The sequence below is a fragment of the Pelmatolapia mariae genome, linkage group LG12 (genome assembly GCF_036321145.2).
Source record: "Pelmatolapia mariae isolate MD_Pm_ZW linkage group LG12, Pm_UMD_F_2, whole genome shotgun sequence".
Classification (NCBI taxonomy): Eukaryota; Metazoa; Chordata; class Actinopteri; order Cichliformes; family Cichlidae; genus Pelmatolapia; species Pelmatolapia mariae.
The window spans coordinates 36,323,923-36,340,107 of record NC_086237.1 but is presented as its reverse complement, the minus strand read 5'-3'; the positions used below and the strand labels follow the sequence as shown (position 1 = coordinate 36,340,107).

The window sequence follows — 16,185 nt, the reverse complement described above, 5'->3', positions numbered from 1 at the left end:
ATTACGGCAAGGCTGGGATGGTCCATTTGGTAAAGTAAATCCATTGGGCATCTTTCTTCGCCTTTAGACAATAATTCTAATGGCAAAAGATCCAAACGGGACAGGCAAAAAAAAAAAGAAAAAAAAAAGAAATGTATCTTATTTTGAAAAAATAGACGGAAGTTTTACTTTCTCAGTGATGCTGTGATGTAAACAACGACCATTACTTCCGGTTATGGCCGCAGGTATGGTTTTTCCTAATTTTTAAAGCGGTTTGCGGGAAATTACGTTGATTTTCTGGACACACACTGTTTATTTCATATCGTTAATTTTAGAACTAGTATCAGTTTTACAGATAGTTTTATAGTTTTTGGTGCTGAGCGCGCTAGCAGCTAACAGCTAGTTAAAAAACTGACTTGATAGCACACTGTTAAGCTAGTTACGTTTTTGTCGTTTCGACCGTATTTGCAGCATTTTAAACGCAACTGTCCATTTCTCGCTGTAAACATCAATGCTCAGTAAGTACTCCTTTTTAAAAAATATGCAGAGACTGATATATTATTTGGTGCGGTACAGCTTGAAGGGTCGGTGACCCACTCAACTAAAACACATTTTGGTGCTAAGCTGACCTTTTTGTCGTAAAGCGAAAAGCTGATTTCAGTTACTACGTTTTCCCTTCTTGCATGTTCTTACGTGTGCGTTTTCCAAAACGTTTTGGTATTGATGAATTATTTAATGATTTTTCTGTTGTCTTCTGCCCGTTTTCAGCTTTGAAAAGCTGAATTAAAAATTCAAAACACACCATAGAAAAGTAATGAAATTCTGGTATTATAATGTTCTATTTCTGTTAGGACCTCTACTTAAGGAAGTAAAGGAGACTTTCAAGCAGTGAACTTTGATGGTGATGGAGAGTGATGGATAACCCGACAGCAAATAAGAGCCACATTGCCTGTCCGTCTTGGATGGCCCAGAATGGCTGGTCAGCAGCTTCATCTCAGAACCCGCTCGTCAACCTTCTCCCCACCTCCTATGAGCACATGCAGGCACCCAATCAGAGTTGTACTAACAACTTGAACACTGTATCTTCCAGAAACAACCCTCACGCTGACATGTATAAAACATCTCATATTGGCAGCATTCCATCATCCAGCTCGCTGTTTGCCACAGATATCCCAAATCTCTCTCAAGGTATTTCTTTTAATCAGCAAAGCTCTAACCTTTCATCGATCATGGTATCAGCGAACCAAGGAAAAAATGTTACCCCACCAGCTCTTCGACAGGCAAACCAAGGACTTCAGCTTTTTGGGCCCCAGGATTTATCTGTTCTCTCATCGCACAATGCCTTGAAGACATTTCAAAATCCAGTATCCAGTCTGGGTTTGTCAAGTGGGATTCAAGGCCTACCCCCCCGCCTGCCGTCATGCAGACAACATCAAGCTGCTTTTGAAGGAGAAAATGTGGAGTCCGCTCATGGTGCAGGAAACACTCAAAGCTATACCTCATCCACCTCTCAGGAGCAGCCTGAGTGGTTACCTTCATCACATTGCAGAGGTAAGCTGTATTACATGCATGTTACAATGTATTTTTTCTTATCGTATTAATGCAGGTACGCATGCAAGGTTGGCATTAAACTTGGTCCAAAGCAGTATTTAGTATTTTAGTTGGTGCATTAATTAAGCGGCTTACATAAATGCAAATAACTGATTAGGGGTTAGGGTTCTGAGGGGTGTTGAATCCTATTCTCGCTATCACAGGACAAAAGAACACACTGGGCAGGTTGCCACTGTATGACAAAGCTAACAAATTAAATTCTTGAATATCTGATATTTAAGGAAAGCATGAAATTCAGAGATTAGGATTAAAACTTAAAGAGTTCAGTTTTGACTAAATCCTCAATTAATTTTTTATACATATATAGCAGTTGGTACTAATAGATCCACCTGTTTTTTTTGTTTTTGTTTTTTTGGAAGTGTAGATGTTTTTTTTTAAAGTCTTTTAGCTCTTCCTCACACAGTCTTTAAAAATCTAGCCAAAATGTAGATTATGTTACGTTAGACTGATCTAATTTGTGTGTTGTGGATTGTTATACTTAAAAAAATGTAAACTAAAAAGTTGACCTTGTTTCGCCTGTCTAAACAAGTGTTTGCAGAACTGTTTAACACTTTGTGTTTGCTTTTAACTTTACTGTCTTCTCAGCAGGAGCTGTGAATGACCCTGTCCCAAAAGAAGCTGTTCAAAACAAAAACACAAATAAATCTACTACGGTGAGCAAAATAACAGCAAATGCAGATGAAACTTCTGCTGTTTGATGGATGATTTGAAGATATTTGCATTTTTCCACACCTTTTTGCTTTTACAGAGGTTTACATTTTAAGTCCCTTTTAAATGTAGCAATGCAATAAAGGCAAAATCTTGCCTTTTAACTGACATCATGTTAAAGAGCCTTGGAGATTTTAGATGATTACTACTATAACTATTATATTTTGTCCTGTAAAGGTTTTATTATGTCTGCTTTCAGGCCAGCAGTGAAAAGCGGCGTTCAGATGTTTTACAGCAGCGCGCTGAGCTGCTTAAACAACTGGCAGAGATGGATAAACTTGTAAGTGTGTTATGGCTTTTTTTAAAAATAAAAAAGGTCATTGATGCTTTTAAATAGTTCCCAACAAACATAGTTGAAACCCTGATAGCGCATCTCTGGTCAAAATTGTGTGCAGTACAATAGGGCTGTTCGATATAACGATATATATCGGATGACGATATAAAAACGTCTATCGTTTCATTTTACGCTATCGTTTGTTAGATAGATGTCTTAATATCGGGATATGAGATTTTGGTCATATCGCACAGCCCTACAGTACAACAACAAAAACAGAATTGTGAAGTGGTGGACATACCGATTAATTTGTTAACTAAGTAGTCGTGAACAGATGGGAACACTTTTTCTCCATGTACAATAAGTAGCAATACGAGAGTCTGTTATTGCTATTTGTGTTAACATACATCAATTTTGTCTCATATGTTGCAATATGAACTTAAGTTAGTTCCCCCTGCCCATAATGTCGACGTCTCCCAGACTGAAAGACGTGGTGTTTAATTTTCTTTCTTGATAGAAAGTGTAATGATGAAGTTGACGTTTTCTCAAAGTCAAAATGCTTGCTGGGTTGTTATGTAGTATTAATACTTTAAAATACTTCTAAGAAAAATCTACACAGTTGCTTCCTGCTTACTTCACTTTCCTCCTGTTAAGCTGAAAGCATTGCCATCAGATAACAGCAGCGATGGGCAGTCGTCAGATGATGAGCCACCTCAGTGTGAACAGACTGCTGCAAATTCAAAGGTAACTGCACAATCAATTATTGCCTGCACATTCTTTGGGCTTTTCATATGCGGTGTGATTGTCAAGGTTGTTATCACATCATATCACCTTTTAATTATTTCTATTACAGTCGCGTAATTCAGCAAATGGTTCTTCACCTTCATACTATGACGAGCAAAATGATGCTTGTGATACGCCAGAGTCACCTGCAGAATCGCTGGTATTTACCTGCATTTTTTACTTTGTTTATGATATTAAATTTTGCATGCTGATTACAGTATGTTGGATTTTATTATTGTATTACATTATAAATTGTAAATTATCATTATTATAAAAAGTGACCCTAACCCCGTGTTTTGGGGAACCCAAAAAGGACTTTTTTGAAGGTAAAAATGTTAGAGGTTTTTAATTTGTTTATTTATGTTTTTGTTGTTGATTTTGTTTAATCTTAAGTCAAGGAAAAAAAAGATTTCTTTTATTTCTTTCAGAAAAAGGAAGTTGTGTCAGACATGTCAGGGGAGGACGATGATCACGATTACTCACCAGGGAGTGATGAAGAGTTCAAAGAAGGTTCTTCAGATGAATCCAGTCATAGCGATCCAGAGTCCCCCGTGAGTGAAGAACCGCACCAAGAAGAGCAGAACTCAAAATCAGAAAATTCTTCAGGAAAGGATAAAGGAGTCACTCCTGTAAAGAGGAAACCTATGATTAGTCAGGCAGAAGCGTCACAAACGCCAGTGTTGCCAGCTGTAAAACGACCAAATTCAAAAGCTCGCTTTTATGACAAGAAGAATTACTGCTTGTTTTGCTCCAAGCCGGTGTTAAAACTGTCACGGCATTTTGAGTCAATTCACAGTGACAAACCAGAGGTTGCAGCTGCATTTCAGTATCCCAAACACTCCAAAGAAAGACAAAATATATGGAAAAAATTAACAAATGAAGGAAACTTTGCACATAATAAAAATGTTTTGAAAACAGGAGAGGGAACTCTTGTCGTACGACAGAGACCGAAAGTGCTTGGACATGCCCGTGACTTTCTTCCTTGTCTTCACTGTCATGGTCTTTTTGTGAAGAGAAACCTATTCAAACACATGAGGACATGCCCAGTGAAAAGCAAGATTGAAAAGGATATTGGAAAAAAGCGCATTGCATCAATGTGTGTGCTGGCAACTTTGGACTGTGAAGACCGTGGCATAAGTGATGTCGCTAGGAGCATTCTGAATGAAATGATATACGATGATGTGACGCGAGCTGTCATGGATGACAGGATTCTCTTGCAGTTTGGGGAATACATGTACAATTATTATGGCCGTGATGCGAAAAAACACCCATATATAAGACAAAACCTTCGTCAGATAGCAAGACTTGTGCTTGAAGCTCAAAAAACAACCCCAATGAAGAAGCTGGAGGACTTCTTTCACCCTTCAAACTTCCAGCGTGTGGTGTCTGCAGTGAACGTCCTGGCAGGCTATGATTCAGAAACCAAAAGTTACGCCGCTCCTTCCGTTGCAATCAAGCTTGGTCACAGCCTGCAGAAGACCTGCAGTATTGTTAAGGATAACGCGGTAAAGTCTGGTGATACAAAACAGGCAGAGGCTGCTAAAAACTTCCTCTCTGTGTACCAAAAGAAGTGGACTAAGCTTGTTTCTTCGGCCGCATTAAGGAGTCTCAGAGAAATTAAATCAAAACGAGCAAAGCAGATACCACTTGTTCAAGATATGAAGCGCTTGCATTTCCACTTGGAGAAGGTTCATACTACAGCTGAGAAGAATCTACGAGACAGTCTTTCTACAGAAAACTTTGTCGCTCTGGCCAGGGTCATGCTTGCCCGGATAATCCTCTTCAACAAGAGAAAGCCTCGAGAGGTTGCAACGATTCAGCTGACGGAATTCATGTCACGAACAAAATCAGATGCGCCTGATGACTTGGACCCGTCTGTCACAGAGTTGGAAAAAACCATGTGTAGGTTCTTCACCAGAGTTGACGTACGTGGGGACTGCGGGAGAAAAGTCCCTGTTTTACTGAAGCCCTCATTTGAGTCTGCTCTGGAGCTTCTAGTGGATTCTCGCGAGGCATGTGGGATCACCAGTAAGAATCCCTTCGTCTTTGCCCGACCAAATGCTCTGACTAACTACAGGGGGACAGATTCTCTTCAAGGATTTATCAAAGAATGTGGAGCTCAAAACTCTGAAGGTCTGACATCAAAAAATGTCCGCAAGCATTTTGCAAAAATGCTACAACTGATGAATCTGGATGAAAATGAAGCCAACCAAATTTTTGGGCCTAATAACAAAATCCAGATCCTGCGGCAGTGCAATGACTCCACACTGGATGATATTGAAATGGATTCTGAAGGTAATAAGGCTTATAAAAAGTAGGCCTACACTACATTAGACTAATTGGCACTGGTTCCTTTTTTCTTATATTTCTAGCTAGTGATGGGAGCATCTACTTAGTTGTGATTGTTTGCAGAAGGCAACATGCTGAGTGAATTTATAAAGCTGGAGTCACTCAGTTAAGTTAAAAAAACAAGTGTGTGTAAATCCTGCAATTTATTTGAAGAAATGTGTATACGTGCGGGGATTTCTGAGAGAAAACATCTTTTTGTCTTTAATCCAGCTGACTCGTGGGATCATAGTGAAGGCAGACCAGCATCTCTTAATCAACAAAAACGTGGAGGAAAAAGTGCCAACAAATCTATCAAAGGTAATCATGGTGAACTTTAACAGACTTTCTCTTGTTTCTTTTTCATTTTTAGCCAAAAGACAGGACAGAAAAAAGTAATAAATGGCAGTTAAGTCATTAAAAAAATAGCAGGTCATGAAACGGTAAAAGAAGCAAAACATTTGTTAAGCTGTTGTGTTCAAAATGTTCCAAAAGAGGTGCGCTCGTTGGCTTTTTTGCTGTTGATAAACCTGAACCTACAAAACATTCTCACTGTCATCATCTGTCAGATGATTCTGTCCTCGATTATGCTCTCTGCATCCGTGAGTCTGCTTGGGTCCAAGTGACTTGATATTCATGATAAGTTAAAAGGGTCTGTGCAGACGTCCGTGTGCGTTGTGTTTTGTGACTGTGTAGTAGTGCTGGGCGATATGGAAAAAATATTTATCACGATATGAATTCTTTTATATCACGATAACGATATATATCACGATATACCACAGGGCTCGCAAAATCGCTAGCCCGACGTCCCGGGGCTAGCGATTTTTCCAGTCGGGCTACCAGAATCTATCCCTGCCCTGCCCGTCGGGCTATCATAGGAAGGAAAAATATATGTCAATGCTTTTCCATTCTTTCGGAAATGTAGCTGGGTAAATATGTCATTGGCATCGGTGAACCACTGCCAATATGTGACTAGGGCTGCTCAATTAATCGAATTTTAATCTAAATTACGATCTGGGCTTTCAACGATCATTAAAAATGACTGAGCCGATTATTAGCACCTCCCTCGTGCTTTACTCTCGCGCTGCTCCGTGTGGCAAATCGAGCGCACCTCTCTGCGTTTCGAACACGCGGCACAACAATTAAGAGGAGCTAACAGAGGGAAGCTCGGAAAGCTAAGCAGAGGTTATTTGGAGAGGAGAGTGACTGCCATTGGTTGAAAAGAGAGGTAAAAAAACCCTTCAGTGGTGTGGAAACATTATGGGTTCGCGGAGTCAGACGTGGATCAAGTAGACATAGTGTGTAAACTTTGGTGTCGTAGCTGCACCACAGAGCGACATGGCAAAGTTCACTAAACATAGATGTTTACATTTTATTTTTTTGCAAACATTTGCACTGTTATCAGTATTTGCACACTATTTTATACTATTTTTGACAATCTTTAAAGCCATTATTCAATACATTGTTATTGTTAAATAAATATCAAATAATCGAGATCTCAATTTCAGTGAAAATAATCGTGATTATCATTTTTGCCATAATCGAGCAGCCCTATATGTGACATATTGAAATCGCATTTGAATTTGCGCTTGTTTTTTGCTTTCACTTTGCAATCGCGCGAACTGTGTATAGAGAGCGACAGTACTGATTGGTGAGTGACGATAATTTGCGCACCAATTCCTCTGACATCGTCTTATCAATCGTTAGTTTACTATGCAAACATGACAAGTGAAATCTCCCGCAGGAAGCTTAAACATGTGAGAGGTTGATCGCGCAGAGAATCGCTGAGCGTTATATGAGTGCGTGTGTAAAGGCAGCAGGATATATATTTTAATTCTGCTGAGCCAAATAAGACCGGTCAGGGTGAAGAAGTGACAGCCAAAGAAAAGCCTACCACAAAACGGAAAAGTTATGACAAATCAGACTATAAGGCAAAAAGAAAGTGCAGCTTTATGGTTTCATGGACAAAAGAATTGACAAGAAATGGAATATGACAAGCTAAATAACCAGGGGTGCACATAAGTGGTCCGCAGGTGCGCATTCGCTGTCAAAATAAAATACGCGCACAAGATAAGAAGTTGCAACGCGTGTTTGCGTCCATAAGATTTTCTGGAGGAGGACAGACATTTGTTTAGAACTCTTAAAGATGTCGAAGAAGCTCCTTTAAGCAATTACTTTGGTGTTCCTCCACCTCCAAAGAAATGTCAGATGGAGTCCGAATCACAAAAGAAGCGCGTATTCTAGGAAAAGTGGTTGCAGGAGGTGAGCTGGCTTTAAACAAATGATGAATGCACAGAGATTTGGTGCAGAATGTGCCATGAAAATCCCACTCTAGCGGACAAAAACAGTGCCTTTTATATGGACGCAAACGCGTTGCAACTTCTTATCTGGTGCGCGTCTTTTATTTTGACAGCGAATGCGCACATGCGGACCACTTATGTGCACCCGTGTAAATAACATAATGTTCTGCCGGGTGTGTTGTTGGTTTCCCTCGATTTCTGAGTCGACAAGTGCCTTTGTTACTGGGACCAGTAATTTTAAGAAAGGCCCCCATTAGAACCCATGAGAAATGCAAGAAATGGATTATTGCTCAGTCTGCAAATAACATACTAAAAATCAACCTGAAAAATCTGTTTAGAACAGCGTACTATGTTGCAAAGAGTGAACTACCACTGGCAAAATTTAGCAGTCTTTGCAAACTTCAAAAAGCAAATGGCCTAGATCTTGGTTCCACTTGCCTCTTACCCGTGACTCCAGTGGAAATTTCAAATTCAGGATCTGACACAGACTGATTCCTGTTGTACAGTTCTTGCAAGTTCATAGAAATTTCTGTTCAATTACAACCAAGTATTTGAGTTGATGATTGTAATTTTTATACAATATTGTAATTTGTGTTTCAACAATTTTTTGATTAATGTTTTGTTTCCGTTACAATATTATACATTAAAGTATAATATTGTAACGGAAACAAAACAGGAAACAAAACATAAAAAAAATTGCTCCCTTTTTTATTCGGGCTACTTAAATTTATTTTGGGCTACCAAAATCTGAAGAGTCCTTGCCCGAAGGGCTACCAGGGATTTTGAAATTTTGCGAGCCCTGTACCACCTGACCTGTGGTCATCTGGAAAGTATGCAGTCTGTAAACAGCGAGTGGAGAGGGTGCAGTCTTTCTTTTGAGTTACCGTAAAGCATGTCGCAAATCCGGGTGCACGTAAAGCAGCACCATGTCGCAAAACCACAAGACAGAGTTTCTTTGCGAAAAATATCATTTTTTATACTTTATTTTCTCTAGCATAAAGTTCAGAGTATGTATAGTGAGAAGACAACACTAATATATTTGCCACAGGCTATTAACCCTTTAAGACCTACCATAGAACCAAGTCCGCCAGAGCTTATGTTTACATTTTACATGCTGTAGTGCCATTTGTGGGAGCATTTCAAGTTGCTATACATCAATACAACCGTTATAGCCCAAATTTTAATATTATGTATGCATTGAGTCCGTAGAAACTACATAAATTGCAAAAACAAAGTGCAATAAACTACAAAAAAATTGAAAATCGTTTTTGTTTTGTTTTTTAGATATATTTCTAGTTAGAGAAATTTAAGAGGCTTATCCCTCAAAACTGTAAATACAAAAAAGTTGCACAAAATAGTTTCCAACCACAAGAAATTTATTTTGAGTGTCTTCATAGTTTTATGTTTGAGATACACTAATTTTAATATACTACAGGAAAAATGAAAATAAATATTATAATGCAAATTTGCAAAAAAAACAGCATGTGTATCAAAATAAATTATTTCCAACAGTGTAATTTGACTTCTAAGCATCCCAGAAACGATACAGAAAAGCATAAAGTCAAACATGACTTTTAAAAACACCAACATAGGCTTTGAAGCTAAAAAACTAAATTTTCCGCGAAAATGACGTCACTTCCGGTTCCGGCCAGGTAATGGCGGACATGCGATAGTTCACGCTGACTTATATTCCAACGTAGGAAGTGTTATGAACAGCTGATCGGATCGGCAAAGCGTGTTTCTGGAATATTATGTTTTTGTTGCTGCAAGTCTGGAATATTATGTTTTTGTTGCTGGAAGCGCTTTTTATGCAATTTTTGCAAAGCTATATGTGGAAGGAAATCGTGACCTAGGGCAAGCTAATGGAATAAGATGTAAGTACAACTCGGTTTCATATGCAAAAAAAATTATTGCGCTACCTTACGTGGTTCCAGTTCTACAGGGATTTAAAAATAGTTAGGCAAAACGGAGTGTGCCTGCTTCGACCGGTTGTAAAGGGTTAATGATATATTTTATGTAATAATTTATAAAATTAGGGTTAGAAACGATAGAAACGATAGAAGACAAATGGCACGATAGAAACTTTTCTATCGTCCACACGATATATATCGTCATATCGCCCAGCACTACTGTGTAGACTGGTCCACAGGGAATTTCCATTACAGTGCAACAGTAACTTGACCAATGTTCCCTCTAATTTTTCATGTGTCTGAGCGAACACACAAACTCCCTGAGCGGTCCCTTGGACCAATGTGAGCAACAGCAGACGTGTGCACTGTGGTCACGCCAGCATCGAATCCATCCAAGTTACATGGTTTATTAAAATAATCAAATTACAGCATTTACATTTATGTTAGACTACTTTTAATTAACTGCTTTAGCCCACTTACAATGAAAATAAAAAAAAAATCTTGTTCATGACCTGTGTAGTATGTTAACACTATTGGAAGTAAAAATAACTTGAACTCCAATTTTGAAAACACAACTTTCTTTCTTTTCTTTTTTTTTCTTTTATAAAGCTCTGACTTGTATTATGAGTGTGAGTCTGTGGTCTGGGAGAGAGTCCTGTAACTCCCTGTCTGCAAAATACAGTATATAATGACCAATGTTGGGCAATTAATTATATAGTTACTTCTTCAAAAAAGTAACTCAGTTTTGCAAACAACAAAGTTTTTGCAGCTGTTTACCTAAAAATGCAGCCAAGGCGGTTTTTTAAACAAACATTTCAAACTATTTACAGAACAATCAGCTGTTCTGCATCAAATTTGATGCCACACAAATTATTTGTGCCACTCCAAAAAATAATTTGTCCACTATGAGATAAAGGAGAAGATCACCTGCAGGCCTGACAACAGGAGATGTATCACTCCTGTAACACCTGTAACATTCAGCAGTCGCCTCATTGTTCTGACACACACAACAAAACTATTGACTACACTACACACTAACTACACAAGATTTGCGCTAAACGTCGCAAATCTCTCACATCTCAAAACACCGCCGTCACTCCTAAAACTTCCCCCTTTCCTAAACTAAATGTCATGTTGCCATATCATTTTTTGACTGGTCGACATGGTACATTTTTCCACCAATAGGAAAGGGTGGGGGGATTTTTTTGTTTTGTTTTTGCTCACAGGTGGAGAGTGATTTTGAGCGTTTTCCTTATAAAACGCTGTTTTTACCGTTTCTTCCGGCAGTAAATATAAACAACGATAGTATTCAGGAAGGAAACCAAACATTGCATATAATTTTATCATAACTCTGGTTTTACGTGGCCTATCAACACAATTTAAAAACTGGTATAAAGGCCACACTTTTTCCATCAATTGTTCCGTCTGTCCTGCTCACCTCTCCAATGGTTGTACACGTTGTCATTAACGTGGCTTCACTCCACATCAGCCACGCCACTTTGCTAGCTAAAACACCGGTGTCGGCACATAAGGACGCTGTCATAGCCTGTCAACGACGTTGATTAGCTGTGTATATACGAATGTGAATCGCATCATTGGCTGGACTATGGGATAAAGTGGCATCGTTCTAATCCCATACGGGAGCAGCCAGTCACTTACTGACTAACACTGCAAAACAGAATTGTTAAAGTTTTAATTTTAATTTCAATTCAGGTTAGATTTTTTTTTTTGTGCGCAACGCAGATTTTCTGTGCGCAGAGACCGTGCCAGCAGTGCGCAATTGCGCACGTGCGCAGCTTAGAGGGAACATTGAACTTGACACAGAAAAAATCCAGATTACAACAAGCGAAAGTGAAAATGCACAAAACACAGTTTATGTTTGGATGTTTTACATTTTCAGTGGAAAACTTGTTCTCAGGTTCAGGCTCAAAATGTTAGTTAGAATCATTTTACTACTGTATTTAAATGTGCAAACATATTTCAACACATGGCTGAAATATGTTGGAGGTCACGAGAAAGATTTTAATGTGAAATGCATTCAGAAAAAGATTGTCTTACAGGGAATTGCAAACCTTTCTCAAACCCTACACTGTAACCTGATGTCCGCCTCCCTTGAAATGTAACTGTAGTCTGGGTCAGTGCAGCCCACAACTCTTCTGTTTGGCTAGCTCAGTACTGTTGATTCTTTCTATGCATTTACTGCTTAATATCTAAGCACGTTTGTAAATATGTAAATGTGTGCAAATTGCTCCAATATGAGATTTGACATCGACTGTATCAATAAATAAGTGAGAACTGAGTGATGGTGGAGGTGTAGCAGGAAGGGAAGAGATTCAGAGAGAATCTGTGGAAGAAAACCTGCCACCAAGCAGGTTGATTTCAGTCTGTTACCCCAGTAATTGTCAGAGAGTTTATCTTGGTTCTGTTTCTGGAACAGAAACTCCAGACATTTCCTCTTCTCAGGGTTAATGTGAGTTCTCTTTTTTTATTCTGTCAGGCTCCAAATGTACACCCAAACATGTATGGGGGGATGCTGAGGTTCGTGCTGTAGAAAAACACATGATGCGCTTCATTCAGGAGCACAAAGTGCCTCAGAAGGACGACTGCGTCAAGTGTCTTGAAGCTGAGGAAAAAGCACTGAGGAACCGCACGTGGAAAGGTCTAAAGAACTACGTCCGAAACAGGATCACAACTCTGAAAAGACAAAGTGACTCTCCGCAGGATTCACCGACAAGCTGCAAAAGGCCCAGACAAGCAGAACCACAGCAAAGTACTGCACATTACCTACAGCTATAGATGTGATATGTTCTTAAAGGCCAAACCTGGGTTTTTTTGTTGTTGGTTTTTTGTTTTGTTTTTTTGTTGTTGGTTTTTTTTTGGGGGGGGGGAGATTTCTTCAACAACCCTCTTTCCTTATTCTTTGCTATTCTTCCTTTGCTTATTCTTTACCACCTTCTCTCACTCTTCGATCTCTCTGTTCAGCTTTTTTTTTTTTGGTATCTGTCTCTTTCACAAAGTCATGAGTGTCTTCCTCTATTAGAATGGCCAACAAAAGCTAATAATTGCCCACCACTTTCACAAAACCAACCTGTTCTTTTTATGACCACAGCAGTTTTCATCGTGGTGTTGTTTCAAATAATCAAGCTGATTTTTTTGAATACTCACAGTTTTATGCTGTACCCTTAAATGCTGTTTTAGGGTAAAGATTAGAATCATAGTTGTTGTAAATGTTGTATTTGCATGTCTGTGTATATGTGCTGGGATTTCTAAGGTGAACATAGACTTACTTACTTATTTACTTATTTATTTATAGCGAGACAGCCTACGAGTGGACGACAAACTGACTCACAGGATCATGATGAAGGCTCTACTGCAGAAAATGGAGAGGCACCTTTTAATCATCAAAAAGCACATGGAGAAACAAGAAGCTCCAGCAAGACTACACGTCCCAAATCTGTCAAATCAGGTGGACATGGTAATAATGGTCGTCTTTAAGACTGACACGGTATTTTTTAGGTAATATCATGTCATGCTAGCTACTACCTGCTGCAGAGATGTTTTCATTACCAGACTGTCAGACTTAATTTTACTTACAGTTCAGTAGATTAGTAGAATTCATTTGATCTTTTAGACCTCCATGGCTCTTACTCTGTCATTGCGTGGCTAGCATTTTAGCCCAGGTTTTAGGGATACCTGCTTTTTATCAGTGCAAATTAAATAATTCGATTTTATTTTTGGTTCTGGGCTTGCATGCAGATCACAAGGAGGTTCTCAGAAAAATATTCCTATACTCCAACTCTCCCCAAGATGAATTTTAATGTCAGGATAATTTATTTCTTTTCTTTTCTTCCTGACAGGTTCCTTTCATAAAACTAAACACACCTGGGAGGAGGCAGAGGTCCACGCTGTAGAAAGACACATGATGAGTTTCATTCAAGGCCACAAGGTGCCTCAGAAAGACGACTGCATGAAGTGTCTTGATGCTGAGCCAAGAGCGCTGAGAAACCGCACGTGGAAAGGTGTAAAGGACTACGTCAGAAACAGGATCACAACCCTACAAAGACAAAGCGGCTTCTCCCTGGATTCACCGAAAAGCAGGAAAAGGCCCAGAAAATCAGCAGAGCCACAGCAGAGTACTGCACATTACTAACCGCTGTAGATTTGATATGATGTTGTTTTCTTCAACATCCCCTCTTAATTGACTTATCTCTCCCCATACTCTCCCCATTAAGATTCCCAGTAAAAAGTTAATAATTTTCCTTAGACTTACATATTTTTTGTCTTCAATACAGTGAGACAGTCTGCAGGTGGAGAACAAGCCAGTTCATGGGATCACAATGACTTCTCCTATGCAGGTGGTGGAACAGAATTGTTTTACCATCAACAAGAACATGAAGACACGACAAGCTCCAGCAAAACGAGCAGATCTGTCAAATCCAGTGAGAAAGGTAATAATGGTCACCTTTAATATACTTCCTGTCTGTTCATTTCTGTTTGCCTTTGGTTTAGATTGCCTTCATCACAATAATGGGACCGTCACACAAACTTATAATAAATTAATAAAAATACAAGAATCAAATTAGTAGGCCAACCACCTTTTATGTGTTGCTGGTCCTGAACCTTTCATCTTTTACCACGATGAATGAAATAATCACATATTTTGTCAAAAAATATTCAAACTATTTCACAAGTAAACCCACCAGCCTCTAGCAGCACAGTATATTAACACAATCTAGACATGGCGGTCCTGCATGCAGCATTTTAGGTGAAAAGAGCTCATGGAAAATAAACAAATGTAAACAAATAGTATCCAAAATGGAATAAGCCTGTGTGTAGAGCATTTTACTTATAGCCCTTCCAGTTCAGTATTATATATTTCATAAAAAGTAAAGTAGTCATTTATATTTAACATCTAAAAATAAACTGAATAGGTGTACCCACTTCTTTGTTGGGCATGATGGATGCACTTTCTCGACAAGCAGTCATTAGCATCCAAATGAAACAGTAATCTGGTATTATCTATAAAAACAAGGTGGGCAGAAATACAGAAAATAATACATTCAGTTGCATGATAGAAGCATCTACAGGTGGCCCCTGACAAAATCATAAAAAGAAATAACCATGAAAAAATAATATATTGTTATATGGTTTTTTTTTTCATCCTCATAGGTTTCCACCATAAAACTAAACACACATGGGAGGAGGCAGAGGTCCACGCTGTAGAAAGACACATGATGAGTTTCATTCAAGGCCACAAGGTGCCTCAGAAAGACGACTGCATCAGGTGTCTTGATGCTGAGCCAAGAGCGCTGAGAAACCGCTCATGGAAAGGTGTAAAGGACTACGTCAGAAACAGGATCACAACCCTACAAAGACAAAGTGACTGTTTCCAAGATTCACCAAAAAGCAGGAAAAGGCCCAGAAAATCAGCGGGACAGCAGAGTACTCCACATTACCAACAGCTGTAGATTTGATATGATGTTAATACTCAAACCTGCAACATTTCACATCTTTCAGCCGACTTATTGTTCTTTAATCTTTCTGTCCATTTGTATATCAGATGTGAGAATATCTTTCCATTATAGTTCTCAGTTTTTGTTTTCATGGTTTTTTATGTTTTATTTTATCAAGTTTGTTTAACAGAGACTGTTCATGAATATTGAAAAATTACTGTTTATTCACATTTAGATAAAAGTTTTTTTTATGGTGTTCCTGGGTACTGTGACCAGTTTTGAATACAGTATCTGGTTATGTTGGTTGGTATACTGGCACATGATGCTTTGTTAAAAATAAATGTCCAACAGTAAAGTCTCAAAAATAATATTGTAGCCTTTTTTTTGGGTCAGGGGGACAAAACCTTGTATCTTGATGACACATTATTGTACACCGAGAGTTCTTTTGTTGGTATGAATCACGATGATGCAGTTACCTTACAGCGCCCTGAGGAAACTTTTGCTGTGATTTGATGCTATAAAAATTTAATTTAATGTATTCTAATAAAAGGAACAGGAGTGGTAGGAAAATTAGTCATTCAGAATGTTTGAATTTGATCAAATATAAATATAAAATGTTCATCAAAACAGTATCTTAATTTTTCAAAACGAAAGTACTTGGTGACAGAACTGCACTGTTCATTCTTAACAGTAACAGAGCCATGGTACACCCTTAGTAGGTCGCCAGTCTGACAGTCAGCACTCTGATATTAATATTATATTGCAACATTTAAAAAAGTAATGAAGCATTTAAGCACGTGTTTAGGATTGTAGCTTCTTGTTGGCTGACCTTATTTCATTTA

At 38.6% G+C, this 16,185-nt stretch overlaps 1 protein-coding gene across 3 annotated transcripts; it reads left to right on the top strand.

The window, feature by feature from the left end:
• Positions 1-188: 188 nt before the first annotated feature.
• LOC134639321 (uncharacterized) lies at positions 189-15,857 on the top strand. 3 transcript variants are annotated; one of them, XM_065471851.1, is made up of 13 exons: positions 189-224; positions 831-1,530; positions 2,179-2,243; positions 2,498-2,578; positions 3,227-3,316; positions 3,426-3,515; positions 3,784-5,650; positions 5,915-6,001; positions 12,388-12,660; positions 13,204-13,365; positions 13,748-14,023; positions 14,183-14,338; positions 15,060-15,857. In XM_065471851.1, the coding sequence occupies exons 2-13, from the start codon at positions 894-896 to the stop codon at positions 15,356-15,358; spliced, it is 4,083 nt and encodes a 1,360-aa protein (XP_065327923.1). In that variant the 5' UTR covers positions 189-224; positions 831-893; the 3' UTR covers positions 15,359-15,857. The 3 variants fall into 3 exon arrangements, with proteins under 3 accessions (XP_065327923.1, XP_063346526.1, XP_063346525.1); XM_063490456.1 differs by having other exon boundaries at positions 2,176-2,243; XM_063490455.1 differs by lacking the exon at positions 189-224 and adding an exon at positions 328-497 and having other exon boundaries at positions 2,176-2,243.
• The last annotated feature ends 328 nt before the right edge of the window (positions 15,858-16,185 follow it).

Excerpts from the sequence above, each read along its gene's own strand:
- LOC134639321 (XM_063490456.1), top strand. The coding sequence starts at position 894 with ATGGATAACCCGACAGCAAATAAGAGCCACATTGCCTGTCCGTCTTGG. Across the intron at positions 3,317-3,425 it reads AGACTGCTGCAAATTCAAAG|TCGCGTAATTCAGCAAATGG; the intron begins GTAACTGCACAA and ends TTTCTATTACAG. Across the intron at positions 3,516-3,783 it reads AGTCACCTGCAGAATCGCTG|AAAAAGGAAGTTGTGTCAGA; the intron begins GTATTTACCTGC and ends TATTTCTTTCAG.